The following is an 18,822-nucleotide window of genomic DNA, read 5'->3' as shown; positions in this document are numbered from 1 at the left end:
CAGATTTTCCCTGACTTATTTTGTGGCAAAATTTTGTATTTTTTACCCTAAATTTCATTAAAGGTTTCCTATTTGCAACCGAAATTAAATTCCCTGACATTTCACTGATTTTGAGACTAATTCTTAAAATTCCCTGACTTTTCCCTTATTTTTAGACTAATTCTTAAAATTCCCTGACATTTCCCTGATTTTTAGACGAATTCTTAAAATTCCCTGACTTTTCCCTGATTTTTAGACTAATTCTTAAAATTCCCTGACTTTTCCCTGATTTTTAGACTAATTCTTAAAATTTCCTGACTTTTCCTTGATTTTTAGACCCATATTGAAATTCCCTCACTTTCCCCTGATTTTTAGACCCATATTGAAATTCCCTCACTTTCCCCTGATTTTTAGACCCATAATGAAATTCCCCGACGTTTCCAGGAATTCCAGTTTTTCCAGGTACCGTGGCAACCCTGTTATAAATTTATGGTATAACGTAATTATAAACTTATGGTATAACGACATAAAATAATTGTGGAAGCAATAAAAATCAAAAACACGAAGGAACTAAGTCACAAATAGTGCATTTCCCACCTTGGAGCCGATTATTCCGTAGCAACTAACAATTCTATTTTTAGTGGATAGCGCGAAGAGAGAATGTACGGTGTTAGTTTGCAGCGGAGTCGTCCGGAAACTAGCTAGAATAAGAAAAAGGAGAACACGGAGCATCTAATGGAAGAGACACCTTTGCCAGGTCTTTACCTCGCAGCCTCCCAAAGTTCTCCTTTTCATTATGATCATCCCGGCAGAAGATCGCGTCGCGAGAGAGAGAGAGAGACCCACTATTATTGTCTCCCATCTGATGAATGCGATTGTGGGGCGGCGGCGGAGGCAGTGGGTCTGCCATCCGTCGCATTCCAATCTGATGCGAGGGCACCCGGAGAGAAAGACACGTAATATTAGCGCATTCTCCATCGGGACGCAACCCGGAGGGACTTTGGACCTTCCAACCTTTTTCTTTTTTACTCCCCTTCTTTTTGTCTTCGGTCGCGCTTGTCGCCGCGTGGGGGGGCAAAAACAACAATGTCAGGGATCCTTACGCCCCTCGTTACGACCGTCGGAGCCAAGATCAACATTCAGTTCGGCCGCGAGTATCTCGGGAAGGTGAAGTCTGCGTCGGTCCGCGATTAGCGTCTCGGTCTTCCGGATGTCTCCGACAAATGACCGGCTCCCAAAAACGCTTTTATCATCGAGATGACGGCGATTCGAATGGTCGATCTCTCTTTCCGTCGATACATCTTACCGGACCAAAAAGTAGGCTTCATTCTTGGCGAAAACGCTATTTTCAAGATAAATTAACTGGCTTATAAGGAATTAAAATGGTCATTAAAGCAACAAGGATTTGCCTTCTAGTTTGATAAATAATATTTTGCATTGGTAAATGGGTTTAGACATCAATACCAATTCACAAATTTATTTTCAGAAAAAATATTTAAAGGGGAGCGGTATTAGTTAGATAGCCCTATAGCCCATTAAAAACTAAAATTTATTACGAAAACCGCATAAAAAATATTGAGTGGTTAATTTTTAATAAAATAAAGAAATTTCGGGAAATTGAAAAGCGCACGACACCTGGTGAGAAGTCGGTGAGACAGAAAAACAACGTAAAAGCGCGCGCTGCTGAAGACGCAAAAAACATGTTTTGCACGCGCGGCGCGTTCCAGTTATGAGAGACCTAAGCCTAAATTGCGCGATTTTAAAAGTTAGGATAGTTCGCAAATCGCTCGTACGGGGTTAGGGGCGCTGGCGAAAGCCCCTAAGATGGCGGCGAAAATTCAAACCCAAACACCTGGCGTTATTTTTCATTTCAACTTTTTGGGCCAAAAGCTATTTTTTCAAGACAAAAAAAGGTACGTGTTAGTATAATGAACGTCTTGTTAATCTTTTGATACGGAAATAAGGCCATATATTTGGAAAAGCTTGGCCATTCCCCTTTAAAGAAAGCCCTTAGTGGGTCGTTTTTAATGCTTTAATAGACTTTTTCAGGGCAAATATCTGGAGGTACGAATTTGAAATTTTTAGGTCGTATAGCGTTTGTAGGGGGAAACCTACTTTGAAAATTTGATGACCTTGAACCATGTCTTCAAGGTCACCCAAAAACTATCTCGAGAACAGTATGTGTTAGAAAGTTGGTTCCAACTATAAAAGTGTTCCCCGTCACGTTTTAGACCTTAATAACGTAAACCCGATGGGATTCGACCAATAGGAAGTTGAAGAAACTTTTACCAAAATCACAATGGTCGTAAAAGGGAAAATTGCAAGAAAGCGCTAATAACTCCAAAACCAGTCGTACTACATGATCGAAATTTGCTAGACAATCTCATCATGGTGGGAGATTTTAATATTCGGAAAATTGTATGACCTTGAACCACGTCTTCAAGGTCATACTTAAATTATCTCGAGAGCCATTAGGTTTAGAGCAAAAATTCCAATTAGAAAGTTGTTCTTCGTAATTTATTTTACCCTCGCTGGACTCTTGAGCTCGGTATGTCGTCTGTTACCGAGTGCAAGTATTTACAAAACACGGCGGATTAAAATTAACCCAAGTGATATTGTTAAATTTGTCATATCAAATGTTTAAAGTATAAAAGTATTATAAGGAGAGGATTTAAATATTTAAAATAACGAAAAATTTGGTACGGTTTCGATGATGTTTAACAGTTCATAGCCTCTTGAACTAGGGCTTAATAATTCATTGACAATCACAGTAGCTAGTGTATCAGGTAAAGATTGTTGTTTATCATAAAATACTAACAAATAAATATCTAAGTATTAACAATACTTTCACAGAGTTGATATGAGTATTGCAATAATAATTCATTTAATTAGTATCGAAAAAAATTAAAATCAGTTTGAACTCCAAAGTCACTAAGCCTAACCTGAGCTCCGTGTAAAATGTTTGGAAAATCTTTCCGGAAAATGTTAAAAGGACAGCCAACTTTTTGTTTAGTTTTAGCGAAATTGGTGGTGGGTGACGTAAAATAAACAGTGAGAGCACTTAGAAATATATTATGGAAAGGCCTATTTATACTAGATAGCGCCAATTTGTACCTTTTGAGTGGAAGTGGATAAATACTTAGGCCTACTGATTTATTATAAAAACCATTTTAACACTGTTTTAAGATACGCTTTTATGTGAGTTGAGAAGTATGCCCATTTTTTCCCCATTTTCCTACGATGAGTTAAAAGAGCGCCAGAGAGTTTCAAAGTGTGGCCTACTAGCCCCTGAAAGTAGACTGCAACAAGCACGGGGATGCGCCGCGAATCCAGTAAATGGTTTCCTCCCTGTTATAAAAGGGATTTGTATTTTAATGGGAAAATAAATATTCATTCAAATATTCATTCATGCCGGTTCGGATACCTTTCCTGCTAGAGACGTTGAGCAGCCAAAGCATTGCCATCCACTAGTCCATACACTAAATGAATATCCGCCAGTTCTTCCGATTTGAACTCCATTGTTGCTGTTTGAAATAGAGGTCGGTAACGGTTAATCATTATCCATGATTAAATTGATTTTTTTGGGGGGAAAATGTAAACAAAGAAATTTACCGGTTAATATTTCGGAAAATGATTAAAAAACATGTATTATTCGTAAAATTTGAGCTTTTTATCGAAAAAAACGTCATTTTTCCGATTAATTTTACAAATTTATCAAAAAATTAAACGGATAATACAGATATATAAATTACTTGATCAAAACATTTTACGAATAATTTTGATAGCTTTATCTATTGAATAAAAGTTAACCATCCCCGACCTCTAGTTTGAAAGTGATGAGAAATAGCGGTCCATCACGACTTAAAATACGGTTTATGTTTAATTTTTTACGCTAATTACCTCGATTTGTTTACCAAGACCCCTTTAACCTATCACATGAAACCAAACCTTTATGTTCTCATTTCCCTGCTGCTTTATTTTGCGCTTGTTGCAGCCTAATTCCAGGGGCTAGTAGGCCACACTTTGAAGCTCTCTGGCGCTCTTTTAACTCATCGTAGGAAAATGGGACAATAACAGGCATACTTCTCAACTCAACCCCTACAACTCCTTAAAATTTTTGCATAACTTTTTGAAACACCCTGTATGTACTAGAAATTCAACCTACAATAAATTCCTATCATAGTAGACGACATAGTGCAGCCGTTCCAATTTTGTTTTCTATGGAACCCTAAATTATTCACCTAATTCTGGCGGAACCCCAACTCATCTTTTTACTTATCTTAAACTCTTGACAAAAACAAAGATGGTCGCGCTGCGAATTCTCGGAACCCCTGGCCATCTCGGGGTTAACACATACACACATACACACATATCAACACTTACAGTAAAAAATAACTATTATAAACATGATTATATCGACCTTGAAATTGGTAATCTCGACCTTCAAAAAAGGCTATCTTTAGGAGCGAAAACTTGATCACCCCTGCTTTAAGGCTTTGCTTGATGCCTCAACTGTCTTCGTTAATTCGAAAAAATATTAGGAAAACATATAAGAGGAATAGCAACTAGACCGATTTATTATTTCGAGGTACTAGCTTCGATTTACTTTAGCTGAGATCCTTGTCAAAGCTAAAGTTTCTATTCCTCTTATATATTTTCTTGTGATTATTTCGTCGATAAAAGAGCCACGTAATCGTTTGAAAAATTCTGTTAGAATTTCTGGTAGCTAATTTCCTCCCGTCACGTCACAGGCATACCTAATCGCTTCCCAAAAAACGTGATTCTACAGTCACACCCTCAAAATTCAAACTATTCTGTAGCCCTTTAAATTAAGGTTATTTAATAGATATTTCACGCAACATCTAGGCGTTCTCCCTACTCGTTTTCTACATCAACTACCGAAAAATGTAGAGGTATGCTAAAAATTTGGTAACACGAAATAATTCGTTTGTCCTGATCAGAGGTGCCATGCACAACAGGGGGTGTCCATTAAGTTTCTACATTAATGACTAAAAAAACACACGAGACATTTGCGTGGACACCTTGGGAAGGGGTATCCGTTGGATTCGAGGGGGTGTTCGGACACTCCATGATGTTGCGCCCCAAAAGGGGGAACCTGCAGCAATTTGCAACGACCTGTCCAACCTGCAACCTGCGCGGGTAACCTGCAAATCACCTGCAGAAATGCTAATAAAGACATATGTAGAGAAGTATTAATATATATGTCTTTTCAAATTACCCGTACCCAATTTAGTAGTCCAATGAAAAATAGCCGGACGCCGGACAAGAGACACACTTCACATACTTTACTGGTACACTATCAACTGCGCCCCTGGTCCTGATGAAATAATGGAATATTAGAAATTATTTCGTCTTTCTTGTAAGGTTTGTCTTGATTGCCGAGTTTCAAGGCCGTCAAAAGAACATACATTGCCGGCTACATGGAGGCTGGAGGCTGGAGGCTGAAAAGCGCTGCGGAGACTGGAGGCATGGAGACTGGAGACCACTAGTTGTTAAAATTGGAGACGGGCAGAGCTCCAAAGAGCGCGAGAGCTATTTTTGAGCGCGAGCTTCACTCTCCTGCAATAAAAGAGAAAAGCGCGAGCGCGAGCTCCAGTCTCAGACCAAAAAGAGTACGACGCCATCTAGAACAATATTAAAGAGTTCGAGCTCGGAAAATTCGGTTTTTGCCCATCTGTGGAGACGGCCGGGAGGCATACACAGTGGAGCTAAAATGTTCAGCTTCGTCCTCCAGGATCCAGAATTGGAAATCGGAAACTTAAAATTCCCATGGAGGCTGAAGATCCGGAGACCAAAAAGCGCCGCGGAGACCGGATATCCGGAGACCAAAAAGCGACGCCGAGACCGGAGATCCGGAGACCAAAAAGCGACGCCGAGACCGGAGATCCGGAGACCAAAAAGCGACGCCGTGACCGGAGATCCGGAGACCAAAAAGCGACGCCGAGACCGGAGATCCGGAGACCAAAAAGCGCCGCCGAGACCGGAGATCCGGAGACCAAAAAGCGACGCCGAGACCGGAGATTCGGGGACCAAAAAGCGCCGAGGAGACCGGAGATCCGGAGACAAAAAGCGCCGCCGAGACCGGAGATCCGGAGACCAAAAAGGGACGCCGAGACCGGAGGTCCGGAGACCAAAAAGCGCCGCGGAGACCGGATATCCGGAGACCAAAAAGCGCCGCGGAGACCGGAGATCCGGAGACAAAAAGCGCCGCCGAGACCGGAGATCCGGAGACCAAAAAGCGCCGCCGAGACCGGAGATCCGGAGACCAAAAAGCGACGCCGAGACCGGAGATCCGGAGACCAAAAAGCGCCGAGGAGACCGGAGATCTGGAGACAAAAAGCGCCGCCGAGACCGGAGATCCGGAGACCAAAAAGGGACGCCGAGACCGGAGGTCCGGAGACCAAAAAGCGACGCGGAGACCGGAGGGAAAAATTCTTGCCAGCCCATGCAAAAGAAAACTGCTCAGTCAGCTGTTAGGTCTCTTATTTTCTAGATTATCGCGGCTTGGCGTGTTTTGGGAATTTCCAAGAACAGTGAAATAAAACTAAAACGGTAAAACCCACTAAGTCTAAACAATGGTAATAGGACCGTTAAATTTAATAAGAATAAAACGCAGTATTTCGGCAAAATTTAATAACTTGTTTTTTTTTGTATTCAAAAATATTCGACCAAACTATTCGATGTATTAAAGCAAGTTGTGGTTCTAAGAAAACCCCTCGGATTTGTTCAATCGAACACAATTTGACGCTAAGCCTTGGTCATAAGACGGTGAACGCCATGCACAGTTGTAAATAAATGGCAGTTATTTAGTCCCCGTTCGTAAACCTTTTTAAACTCAACCAATCGGACCTAATACACTAGGTTGGAGGAACTGCCGAAAATGACATCTAGCGCCAACGGCGCGATAACCCAAAAATGTATTCCCAAGTTTTCAGGCGTAAGTCAAACCAAAGAGTATAAAAACTACGTAACCTAGAGATATAATGACGGTCGAAAGCAGTAAAGGAAGTTGTAGCAACCGGGGGGGAAGGCACTCAGTGAATTTGCACTTCAAATTTCGGTACCGCAGCGCCACTACGGCAGTTTATAGTACAATAAATAATAATACCGGAGAAAAATGGCAGTTACGGTGTTGCGGAGGTGCTAAATTTGGCATTTTGGATATTTAATTGTCTAATATCTGTCAATTCAAAAAAGTGACAGTAATTGGTTACTGTTTCGTGATTTTTTTAGTTAGAATTTGTGGATTCGTTGTTTCGGTGTTTATTTTCAAAAATTGAAGAATAAGGCGTTTGTTTTCTAACCTTGCCAAGTCCTAAAGGTAGCCAAGTCCTTAAGGAATTTTCAAGAATGTTGATCTAAATCAAAATGATTGCCACTTAAAACTGCCGTAGTGGCGCTGCGGTACCGAAATTTCAAGTGCAAATTCACTGAGTGCCTTCCCCCCGGTTGCTACAACTTCCTTTACTGCTTTCGGCCGTCATTATATCTCTAGGTTACGTAGTTTTTATACTCTTTGGTCAAACCCTGTTGACGCGTTTTTCCAATTGGAGAAAGAGAGGGCGATCTTTCTCTATGGCGAAATAGACGGCGACTAATGAGACGCCAGTGACACCTCGCGGGAATCCGAAATTTCAATTCCAATTAAAAATGCACCTCGTCTCTCTTTCTTGTTGGGCGCGCTCAAAGCAGTGCTGGCCCTTCTTTTTGTTGGATTCCCATCAAAAGCGGATTCAACTATCAACTTAATCAGAATCTTTACTTTTCCCTATATTAGAAAAGTAGAAAACGATTAAAAACATTTGTAAAGAGAACTTTTGAGAAAATGAGAAATAAATACAGCGCGAAGGTTACTTTCTCGACTAATAAATATTATCATATGTAACAATAATTATCATAAGTATGCCTCTGTATAACATTTCCATTGAAAAAAATTCAATGAGACCTTGTTTCACGCGGAACATACATTAAGCGGACCCAAAAATGCAAAAATGCTTATAATCCTTGCGCTATTGAAAAGGTTACCATGGAAATGAAATTACGTGATCGCGAGGCACGAGCTAAACTTGACATGGGCAAAGCCAGAAACGCGCGAGGAATTCTCACTAACTTCCGTTTCCCATCAGTAAAGTTGATGACGCGTATTTCGTCACGGAGTTGTAAGTGACGTAATTTACGTCATATCCCGTGAACAAGGTTTCATTAACGAAAATACTTTTATGGCATACTTATGAGTGATTATGTTACATATGATATTATTAATAAAAAGTAGCGTTGTTAATTTTCCGGAAAAATAAAATGCGGAAAAATTTCCAGAAAATTTTCCCGCAAATAGGAAAAATAAAAAATTGAAACATAAATTACTTTTTAAGGGTTTTTAATGTTTTTAACTTTTTATCGATATAATATGTCTAATAACAGTAGACATACTACAAAACATTAATAGTGTTACATTGTTAATCAGTACAATACTAAAAAAAAGTACATTGTATCGTTTGAATTTCAGTAATTTCCAGCGATAATCTTCACAAGGATAGTCCTGTTTGAAAGTGGGATCGATATTTCAATAAGTATGTCTCTCTGGGAAATATTTTACTAGGATACCTCTACTATTCACAGATACGTCATCGACGAAAAAAGTTACGTGAGATGCGAGAGCGAGCGGATGCAAAACAGTAATGAAGCTCGTTATAGAGTCTGTGTTGCTAAAACCTCTCACAAGTCAGTGGAAAATGTGTATAATGAAAAATGCGAAGTTTCATAATTGTCCGATTTCGAAATTACGTTTTTGCGCGTGACAGTACCTTTACATTGCGATGTATAGCAGGCTTATGTACCTGCTTTTATACCCTAACATACCGGCGTATTTTCACGCGCAAAATTAATTTTAAGATCCCCCAATTATGGAAAAATTATAAATTTGTACATGATTCTTAAAGACACAATCCAATTAGCAATTACACTACCTAAGTTGTTAGAAATAAACTAAAAAACGACTCCTTCCGCGTTCAGTTTGCAAGTTCTCTCCCCACTGCTTAAGGGGTTTCCCCCCGAGCTCTTCGGTTTCCCCTTCCATAAAAACTTGTAGAGGTTAACGGTAATAGTTAGTGTAGGGAGGTTTTGGCCCGACTCACTCGTGAGTTCGTCAAAATTTACAACGATGTAACGCATTTCACATTCAAAATCGTTGAGAACAGTAGAAAACATTTTAAAGGGAATATGAACTAAATCGAAAAATCATAGATAATCTATTTTAATGTAATTTTATTTTTTAGGTTAAAATAAAACTTTTATTTATTTCCCAATAAATCTGTTAACATAACTAGCGCCAATCACACCTAGCTTCTGAAGCCTTCTGTTAAACCTGGTGACATAAATGTTAAATTAGTTGATCCACCATAAATATGAAAATTCATAAACCCTTTAATAAGTTATTTGAAAAATACTTATTAATTCAACAAATTTTGCTTATATTCTGAGAAACATGTCACTAGCAAAAGTGTTCTTTTATTAGCGAGGTTAACCATCCGTGAGCGCTGCGTTACAAGAAATTTCTTAAAACTAATTTGACAAGATGATTAGTTTAAAGACGAAAGGGGAATAACGAAATTACTACCCCAATTTTCCAAACACTTTGTATTACATTTAAATTCTTTAATTCACTTTATGCTTGTGTTAAGGGGGAAGACTACAGTGGCCATTGTCTACTTTCGCGCTATTTCAAGCTGAACTCTTTTAATTTTGTATTTTAACTTATAAAATTAATATTTAAAGGGAATATAACCCCAGGTATTTGGTGTGGAACACCAACGTTTGCAGTTCTGGCCGCTCTTGCCTTTGCCTTTAAAAATATTTGGCGCCACTGTACAGGGAAGTTTGAAAAATTGAAGGGGTCTTCCACAAAGATTGCTTTGCAGGTTATATTCCCTTTAAGTGTAGAACAGCCTCTTGTTTCGTGCTTAAAATAATTTTGACAATTTTAAATTTAAAAGTAATTAAATTATTACGTTTTAATTCGGACCCCCGGAGCTAAACAAGTTGGGCAAGCTCCCAAACTACCCTTTAGTTAGGACCTTATATATCGTTAACTATTAATATTATAATCATCAAAATTATTTTAAGCACTAAAGGAAGGTTCAGCCTAATAAGAAAATTATAATTCAATTATGTAGTTGTTAAAACAGAAACGTTCAGCTTGAACGAAAAATAGGCTTTTACTGTATTCTTCCTCAAATTCTTGGCCAAATTTCAAAAATTAAATTAGGTTTTCATATAATGTCTACGGTTTTATTTTTGAGAAAAATTCCTTAAGCCACAAGCAAAGCAAACCGTTTAAAACGTTAATTTCATTAACGATGAGGGTCGTTATCAGTTTTACGCTGTTATCTCTAACTCAGCGTAAAATCGTGAAAACTTCGTTAAGAAATAATTTTATCTGATACGCGTAAAATGGAATATTTAAGTGCAAGGTCCTCGTAGGAAGTACAGCCGACCTCCTGACGGAATTTGCGCGGATTAATTTGCATACAAAGCGCGAATAATATCATTTACAAGTTTATTGTCGTAACGTGAGAAGCCTCCCTGATAACGACTTTTGGAGCGTAATAAGAAAGCTCTTTAGCGCGCCTCAAAAAGACCTTCGCAACAATTATAGAAATGGCGTGGGGGCTTCAAAAATTACAAAAAAGAAACTGTCTTTTACGATTGTCTGTCGGCTCTTTTTTAACTTCTAAATCTTGTCACCGTCATAAGACGCGCGTCAACACTTTAAAAATGACATTCAATGGAATGTCATTTCCACATAGCTCGCAAAGTAAACTTCAAATGGTGTTTCATAATTATCGTTAGAATTACGTCAAGACAAATTCCTTCGTGACTTTTTCAAACATTAAATATAACGGTATATCATTCTGATTTTGAAAAACGCCCGATGACAGTATTGTAGAATTCTTTAAGTTACAATATAAAAATCTAATTACTTAATTTAAATCGATTTTTTTATTTGCAAATGGCCTTTTTCGTATCTAATTAATTAGTTATTTTCATGTATCGATAAAGTAAATTAGAAATTTAATTAGATTAAATTAATTAAATTGATTAAATTTATTAATCAATTAAACTAAATTAAATTGATTAAATTAATTAATCAATTAAACTAAATTAAATTAATTAAATGGATTTATCAATTAAACTAAATTAATTAAATTGATTACATTGATAAAATTAAGTAAATTGATTACACTGATTAAATTAATTAATTTGATTACACTGATTAAATTAATTAAATTGATTACATTGATTAAATTAATTAAATTGATTAATCAATTAAACTAAAATAATTAAATTGATTAATCAATTAAACTAAAATAATTAAATTGATTACATTGATTAAATTAATTAAATTGATTAATCAATTAAACTAAAATAATTAAATTGATTAATCAATTAAACTAAAATAATTAAATTGATTAATCAATTAAACTAAAATAATTCAATTGATTAATCAATTAAACTAAAATAATTCAATTGATTAATCAATTAAACTAAATTAAATTAAATAAATTGATTCAATTGATTAATTAATTAAATTGATTCAATTGATTAATTAATTAAATTAAATTAAATTAATTAAATTGATTCAATTGATTAATTAATTAAATTAAATTAAATTAAATTAAATTAATTAAATTGATTCAATTGATTAAGCTAAACTAAATTAAATTAATTAAATTGATTCAATTTATTAATTAATTAAGCTAAACTAAATTAAATTAATTAAATCGATTCAATTGATTAATTAATTAAGCTAAACTAAATTAAATTAATTAAATCGATTCAATTGATTAATTAATTAAGCTAAACTAAATTAAATTAATAAAGTAAAAAAATTAATTTAGCGTTGCTAAAAACCTATTTTATACACTATGAAGTACATCTTTTAAATCAATAATTTTTAAAATGTTATTTTGCCAGTTTACTCTTCAGTATTTTCAACTTTCAATTTGCATAATACGGCGAGATCAAAGTGGTTTTTTGATTAAAGTAATTTGGGTAAAATAAGGGGAGGATCAAGTCTTAACGACAACCATGAAACAGTGACGTTCAGAATGTAGCCTTGAAAACCGCCCGAATCAAGGTTTAGAGACATATGTCACTCCCCTTTTGAATAAAAGCCCGATTCGCTAATCATTCAAATTAAAATATTTTAACTTTACAATTGTTCCAAAACTGTTTGACGGAATCAGGATTATGAAACAATGAAATAAGGTAATTCAACTTTTTTTCTGCTTTTTATTATAAGGTACTGGAGGCAGAAATATCGTGTTATTTCCAAATATTACCCAAACGTTTCCTGTTGGGTGTGAAAATGTTTTCTACGTAAGCCAACATTTTTGCCAAACGGTGTTGGCCAACCGAGTTGCTCCGTGAGAATGCAAAATACGTACATTTAAACAAGTGTTGCTGGGTTTCCACAAAAATTACAAATTCCCTGACTGTTCCCTAACCACTTTTATAAATTTTCCCTGACAACTTTTAAGGCCAAAATTTGTCATTTTGGTACTGTATTTTACTTCTTCAGGTTATAGTTTAAATCGAGGGGTCGGACATTTACCAAAATCCCGTACACTTTGTCTAAAATCGCAAAATCTTTAAACTCTCTCTATGGTAAATTAACATTGAAATCCCAAAATCACTTCAAAAAGTAATGATAAAATCGCCAAAATCTCTACGAAATCCCGAAATCCCGTACAAAATAATGGCAAGTGTCCGACCCCTCGGTTTAAATTCCCTGAATTTTCTCAAATGCTAGAAATTCCCCGACTTTTCTCAAATTCTAGAAATTCCCCGACTTTTCTCAAATTCTAGAAATTCCCCGACTTTTCTCAAATTCCTAAAATACCCTGATTATTCTCAAATTTTTAAAATACCCTGATTATTCTCAAATTCATGAAATTCACCGACTTTTCTCAAATTCTTAAAATACCCCGATTTTTCTCAAATTCGTGAAATTCCACGATTTTCCTCAAATTACCCAACTTTTCTCAAATTCGTAAAATTTACCGACTTTTCTCAAATTCCCCGACGTTTCTCAAATTTTTAAAAATTCCCGACATTTTTAAAAATTCCTAAAATTCCCCGACATTTTTCAAATGCCTAAAATTCCCCAACATTTTTCAAATGCCTAAAATTCCCCGGCTTTTCTCAAATTTTTAAAAATTCCCGACATTTTCCAAATTCTTAAAATTCCCTAATATTTCGATGACCTGTGGCAACCCGGTGTTGGCCACAAAACGCTTTTGTTCCAAATTGTTCGCAAGTTTTTATGGCCTAAGCTTAGCTATAAATATTTAAGCCTAATATTTAATATCTTTTCAATTGAACAAAACTAAATGGAAATATGAATATAAAATACTTTTATCAATGAACATATTTTGTAGTAGAAAAAACGTATTTATTTTCCAAATTACGAGTAATTTACTCGACGGTCAACTTTTCGTGTAGCGTGTGAAAATGGGAATGAAAATGATACGTGTTTTATGAACAAAATTTGGCCAAAAATGTCATGAAAAAATAACTTTTTTATGCGATAAAGTGATTTATAAGATTTCAAGAATATATATAGCTCAAAAGCTTTAAAAATAGCCTTGTATTATAGATACATTGACGTCACGTGTATGTTACCTATAAGCACCGCTATAGGAAGTACATGTACAGTATAATACAAATATAAAACCTTCAATATAAATTCAAACAATGTAATAGAAGCATTTTCGAAAATTCCTCGTTTCATATTTCTTCTTATTGTACGTAGTTCGTAAGTTTGGGAAGCTTATGCAATTTCCACTGTTTCAGTGGGCGGCTCTCCGAGGACAGCCAGAATTCTTATCCACTGCAGCCTCTGGCGGATATTACTACTTTCAGTATCATCAAAATTACCGTCAATGATATTTGTGACCAGTATCCGAAAAAAGCTTTTCCAAACTTCTCTTTAGAATTGTTAATTTTCTGGAAATATTAAGTGCGGAAAAATTCCCGGAAAATTTTGCGAATTGTGCAAAATTTCCCCAAATCGGAAAACATAAAAATGGAAACTTTTTTTTCATTTTTTCGGAAAAATAAGGAAATTTTCCGACTTACAACAATACTTCTCTACAACTATGACCAATATAAAAGTACCGTATTTTAGCGAATATAACGCGCACCATTTTGTAAGAAATTTCCGATTTTGGTGTGACTTATACTCGTATGTGGGGTATATTGGTATGCTGGGTATATAAGAAAAAAATTACATAAAACTGGAATACGAAAAGTAACGCAAAACACTTTTACAAAATTATAGAAATTCTGGGTCAATTGATGTTTCGTCGTCAATTAGGTTCTTTCCAACTTTGGCCAGTGTCAATAAAGGTTCTCCGCAACTGTTATTAAGGTCGGAAAGAAAGTTCTTTCCAACTGTGATCAATGTCGGAAATAAGGTTTTTTCAACTGTGACCAGTGTCGGAAATAAGGTTTTTCAACTGTGATCAATTTCGGAAATAAGGTTTTTCAACTGTGACCAGTGTCGGAAATAAGGTTTTTCTCAACTCTAACCAGTGTCGGAAATAAGGTTTTTTCAACTGTGACCAGTGTCGGATATAAGGTTTTTCTCAACTCTAACCAGTGTCGGAAATAAGGTTTTTCCAACTGTGACCAGTGTCGGAAATAAAAAAATCGACTCTAACCAGTGTCGGAAATAAGGTTTTTTCAACTCTGACCAGTGTCGGAAATAAGGTTTTTCTCAACTCTAACCAGTGTCGGAAATAAGGTTTTTCTCAGCTCTAACCAGTGTCGGAAATAAGGTTTTTCTCAATTCTAACCAGTGTCGGAAATAAGGGTTTTCCAACTGTGATCAGAAATAAAAAATCAACTGTGACCAGTGCAGGAAATAAGGTTTTTTCAACTCTTACAAGTGCAGGAAATAAGGTTTTTCAACCCTGACCAGTGCAGGAAATAAGGTTTTTTCAACCCTGACCAGTGTCAGAAATAAAAAATTCAACTGTGACCAGTGTCGGAAATAAGGTTTTTCTCAACTCTAACCAGTGTCGGAAATAAGGTTTTTCCAACTGTAACCAGTGTCGGAAATAAAAAAAATTCAACTCTAACCGGTGTCGGAAATAAGGTTTTTCTCAACTCTAACCAGTGTCGGAAATAAGGTTTTTTCAACTGTGACCAGTGTCGGAAATAAGGTTTTTATCAATTGTGACCAGTGTCGGAAATAAGGTTTTTATCAACTCTAACCAGTGTAGGAAATAAGGTTTTTCCAACTGTGACCAGTGTTGGAAATAAAAAAATTCAACTGTAACCAGTGTCGGAAATAAGGTTTTTCCAACTGTGACCAGTGTCGGAAATAAAAAAATTCAACTGTAACCAGTGTCGGAAATAAAAAAATAAAAAAATTCAACTGTAACCAGTGTCGGAAATAAGGTTTTTCCAACTGTGACCAGTGTCGGAAATTAAAAAAATTCAACTGTAACCAGTGTCGGAAATAAAAAATTTCAACTCTAACCAGTGTCGGAAATAAGGTTTTTCTCAACTCTAACCAGTGTCGGAAATAAGGTTTTTCTCAACTGTGACCAGTGTCAGAAATAAGGTTTTATTAACTCTAACCAGTGTAGGAAATAAGGTTTTTCCAACTGTGACCAGTGTCGGAAATAAAAAAATTCAACTGTAACCAGTGTCGGAAATAAAGTTTTTTCAACTCTGACCAGTGTCGGAAATAAGGTTTTTTTTTTCAACTCTTACAAGTGCAGGAAATAAGGTTTTTTCAACTCTGACCAGTGCAGGAAATAAGGTTTTTCTCAACTCTAACCAGTGTCGGAAATAAGGTGTTTCCAACTGTGACCAGTGTCGGAAATAAAAAAATCAACTCTAACCAGTGTCGGAAATAAGGTTTTTTTAACTCTGACCAGTGTCGGAAATAAGGTTTTTCTCAACTCTAACCAGTGTCGGAAATAAGGTTTTTTCAACTGTGATCAGTGTCGGAAATAAAAAAATCAACTCTAACCAGTGTCGGAAATAAGGTTTTTTTTAACTCTGACCAGTGTCGGAAATAAGGTTTTTCTCAACTCTAACCAGTGTCGGAAATAAGGTTTTTTCAACTGTGATCAGTGTCGGAAATAAAAAAAAATAAACTCTAACCAGTGTCGGAAATAAGGTTTTTTTCAACTGTGATCAGTGTCGGAAATAAAAAAAATCAACTCTAACCAGTGTCGGAAATAAAAAAAATTCAACTCTAACCAGTGTCGGAAATAAGGTTTTTCTCAACTCTAACCAGTGTCGGAAATAAGGTTTTTTCAACTGTGACCAGTGTAGGAAATAGTTTTTTTCAACTCTTACAAGTGCAGGAAATAAGGTTTTTCAACTCTGACCAGTGCAGGAAATAAGGTTTTTTCAACCCTGACCAGTGTCAGAAATAAAAAAATTCAACTGTGACCAGTACAGGAAATAAGGTTTTTTCAACTCTTACCAGTGCAGGAAATAATGTTTTTTTTTTCAACTCTGACCAGTGTCGGAAATAAGGTTTTTCTCAATTCTAACCAGTGTCGGAAATAAGGGTTTTCCAACTGTGACCAGTGTCGGAAATAAAAAAAATCAACTCTAACCAGTGTCGGAAAAAAAATTCAACTCTAACCAGTGTCGGAAATAAGGTTTTTCTCAACTCTAACCAGTGTCGGAAATAAGGTTTTTTCAACTGTGACCAGTGTCGGAAATAAGGTTTTTATCAACTCTAACCAGTGTCGGAAATAAGGTTTTTCCAACTGTGACCAGTGTCGGAAATAAGGTTTTTTTTCAACTCTTACAAGTGCAGGAAATAAGGTTTTTTCAACTCTGACCAGTGCAGGAAATAAGGTTTTTTCAACTCTGACCAGTTTCAGAAATAAAAAATCAACTGTGACCAGTGCAGGAAATTAGGTTTTTCAACTCTTACCAGTGCAGGAAATAAGTTTTTTTCAACTCTGACCAGTGTCGGAAATAAGGTTTTTCTCAACTCTAACCAGTGTCGGAAATAAGGTGTTTCCAACTGTGACCAGTGTTGGAAATAAAAAAAATCAACTCTAACCAGTGTCGGAAATAAGGTTTTTTTAACTCTGACCAGTGTCGGAAATAAGGTTTTTCTCAACTCTAACCAGTGTCGGAAATAAGGTTTTTTCAACTGTGATCAGTGTCGGAAATAAAAAAAATTAAACTATAACCAGTGTCGGAAATAAGGTTTTTTTCAACTGTGATCAGTGTCGGAAATAAAAAAAATCAACTCTAACCAGTGTCGGAAATAAAAAAAATTCAACTCTAACCAGTGCCGGAAATAAGGTTTTTCTCAACTCTAACCAGTGTCGGAAATAAGGTTTTTTCAACTGTGACCAGTGTAGGAAATAGTTTTTTCAACTCTTACAAGTGCAGGAAATAAGGTTTTTCAACTCTGACCAGTGCAGGAAATAGGGTTTTTTCAACCCTGACCAGTGTCAGAAATAAAAAAATTCAACTGTGACCAGTACAGGAAATAAGGTTTTTTCAACTCTTACCAGTGCAGGAAATAATGTTTTTTTTTTCAACTCTGACCAGTGTCGGAAATAAGGTTTTTCTCAATTCTAACCAGTGTCGGAAATAAGGGTTTTCCAACTGTGATCAGTGTCGGAAATAAAAAAAATTCAACTCTAACCAGTGTCGGAAATAAGGTTTTTCTCAACTCTAACCAGTGTCGGAAATAAGGTTTTTCCAACTGTGACCAGTGTCGGAAATAAAAAAAATCAACTCTAACCAGTGTCGGAAATAAAAAAAATTCAACTCTAACCAGTGTCGGAAATAAGGTTTTTATCAACTCTAACCAGTGTCGGAAATAAGGTTTTTCCAACTGTGACCAGTGTCGGAAATAAAAAAAATTCAACTGTAACCAGTGTCGGAAATAAAAAATTCAACTCTAACCAGTGTCGGAAATAAGGTTTTTCCAACTGTAACCAGTGTCGGAAATAAAAAAATTCCACTCTAACCGGTGTCGGGAATAAGGTTTTTCTCAACTCTAACCAGTGTCGGAAATAAGGTTTTTTCAACTGTGACCAGTGTCGGAAATAAGGTTTTATCAACTCTAACCAGTGTAGGAAATAAGGTTTTTCCAACTGTGACCAGTGTCGGAAATAAAAAAATTCAACTGTAACCAGTGTCGGAAATAAGGTTTTTCCAACTGTGACCAGTTTTGGAAATAAAAAAATTCAACTGTAACCAGTGTCGGAAATAAGGTTTTTCCAACTGTGACCAGTGTCGGAAATAAAAAAATTCAACTGTAACCAGTGTCGGAAATAAAAAATAAAAAAATTCAACTGTAACCAGTGTCGGAAATAAGGTTTTTCCAACTGTGACCAGTGTCGGAAATAAAAAAATTCAACTGTAACCAGTGTCGGAAATAAAAAAATTCAACTCTAACCAGTGTCGGAAATAAGGTTTTTCTCAACTCTAACCAGTGTCGGAAATAAGGTTTTTCTCAACTGTGACCAGTGTCGGAAATAAGGTTTTATTAACTCTAACCAGTGTAGGAAATAAGGTTTTTCCAACTGTGACCAGTGTCGGAAATTAAAAAATTCAACTGTAACCAGTGTCGGAAATAAGGTTTTTTTTCAACTCTTACAAGTGCAGGAAATAAGGTTTTTTCAACTCTGACCAGTGCAGGAAATAAGGTTTTTTCAACTCTGACCAGTGTCAGAAATAAAAAATTCAACTGTGACCAGCGTTGGAAATAGGGTTTTTTCAACTGTGACCAGCGTCGGAAATAAGGTTTTTCAACTCTGACCA

General features: G+C 36.0%; 1 protein-coding gene across 4 annotated transcripts in view; it reads left to right on the top strand.

The window, feature by feature from the left end:
- Positions 1–970: 970 nt before the first annotated feature.
- Positions 971–18,822, top strand: part of LOC149936368 (A-kinase anchor protein 7-like) — a 48,393-nt gene continuing 30,541 nt past the window's right edge. For all 4 annotated transcript variants that reach the window (XM_090152964.1, XM_090152963.1, XM_090152965.1 and 1 more), the window contains exon 1: positions 971–1,296. In XM_090152964.1, coding sequence (XP_090009090.1) covers positions 1,237–1,296 — 60 coding nt within the window. In that variant the 5' untranslated portion in view covers positions 971–1,236. The remainder of the gene's footprint in view (positions 1,297–18,822) is intronic.

The sequence above is a fragment of the Leiobunum rupestre genome, chromosome 7 (assembly GCF_980474605.1).
Source record: "Leiobunum rupestre chromosome 7, qqLeiRupe1.1.hap1, whole genome shotgun sequence".
NCBI classification, from domain to species: domain Eukaryota; kingdom Metazoa; phylum Arthropoda; class Arachnida; order Opiliones; family Sclerosomatidae; genus Leiobunum; species Leiobunum rupestre.
The sequence above is the reverse complement of the archived record's forward strand: the minus strand, read 5'-3'. Positions and strand labels throughout refer to the sequence as shown.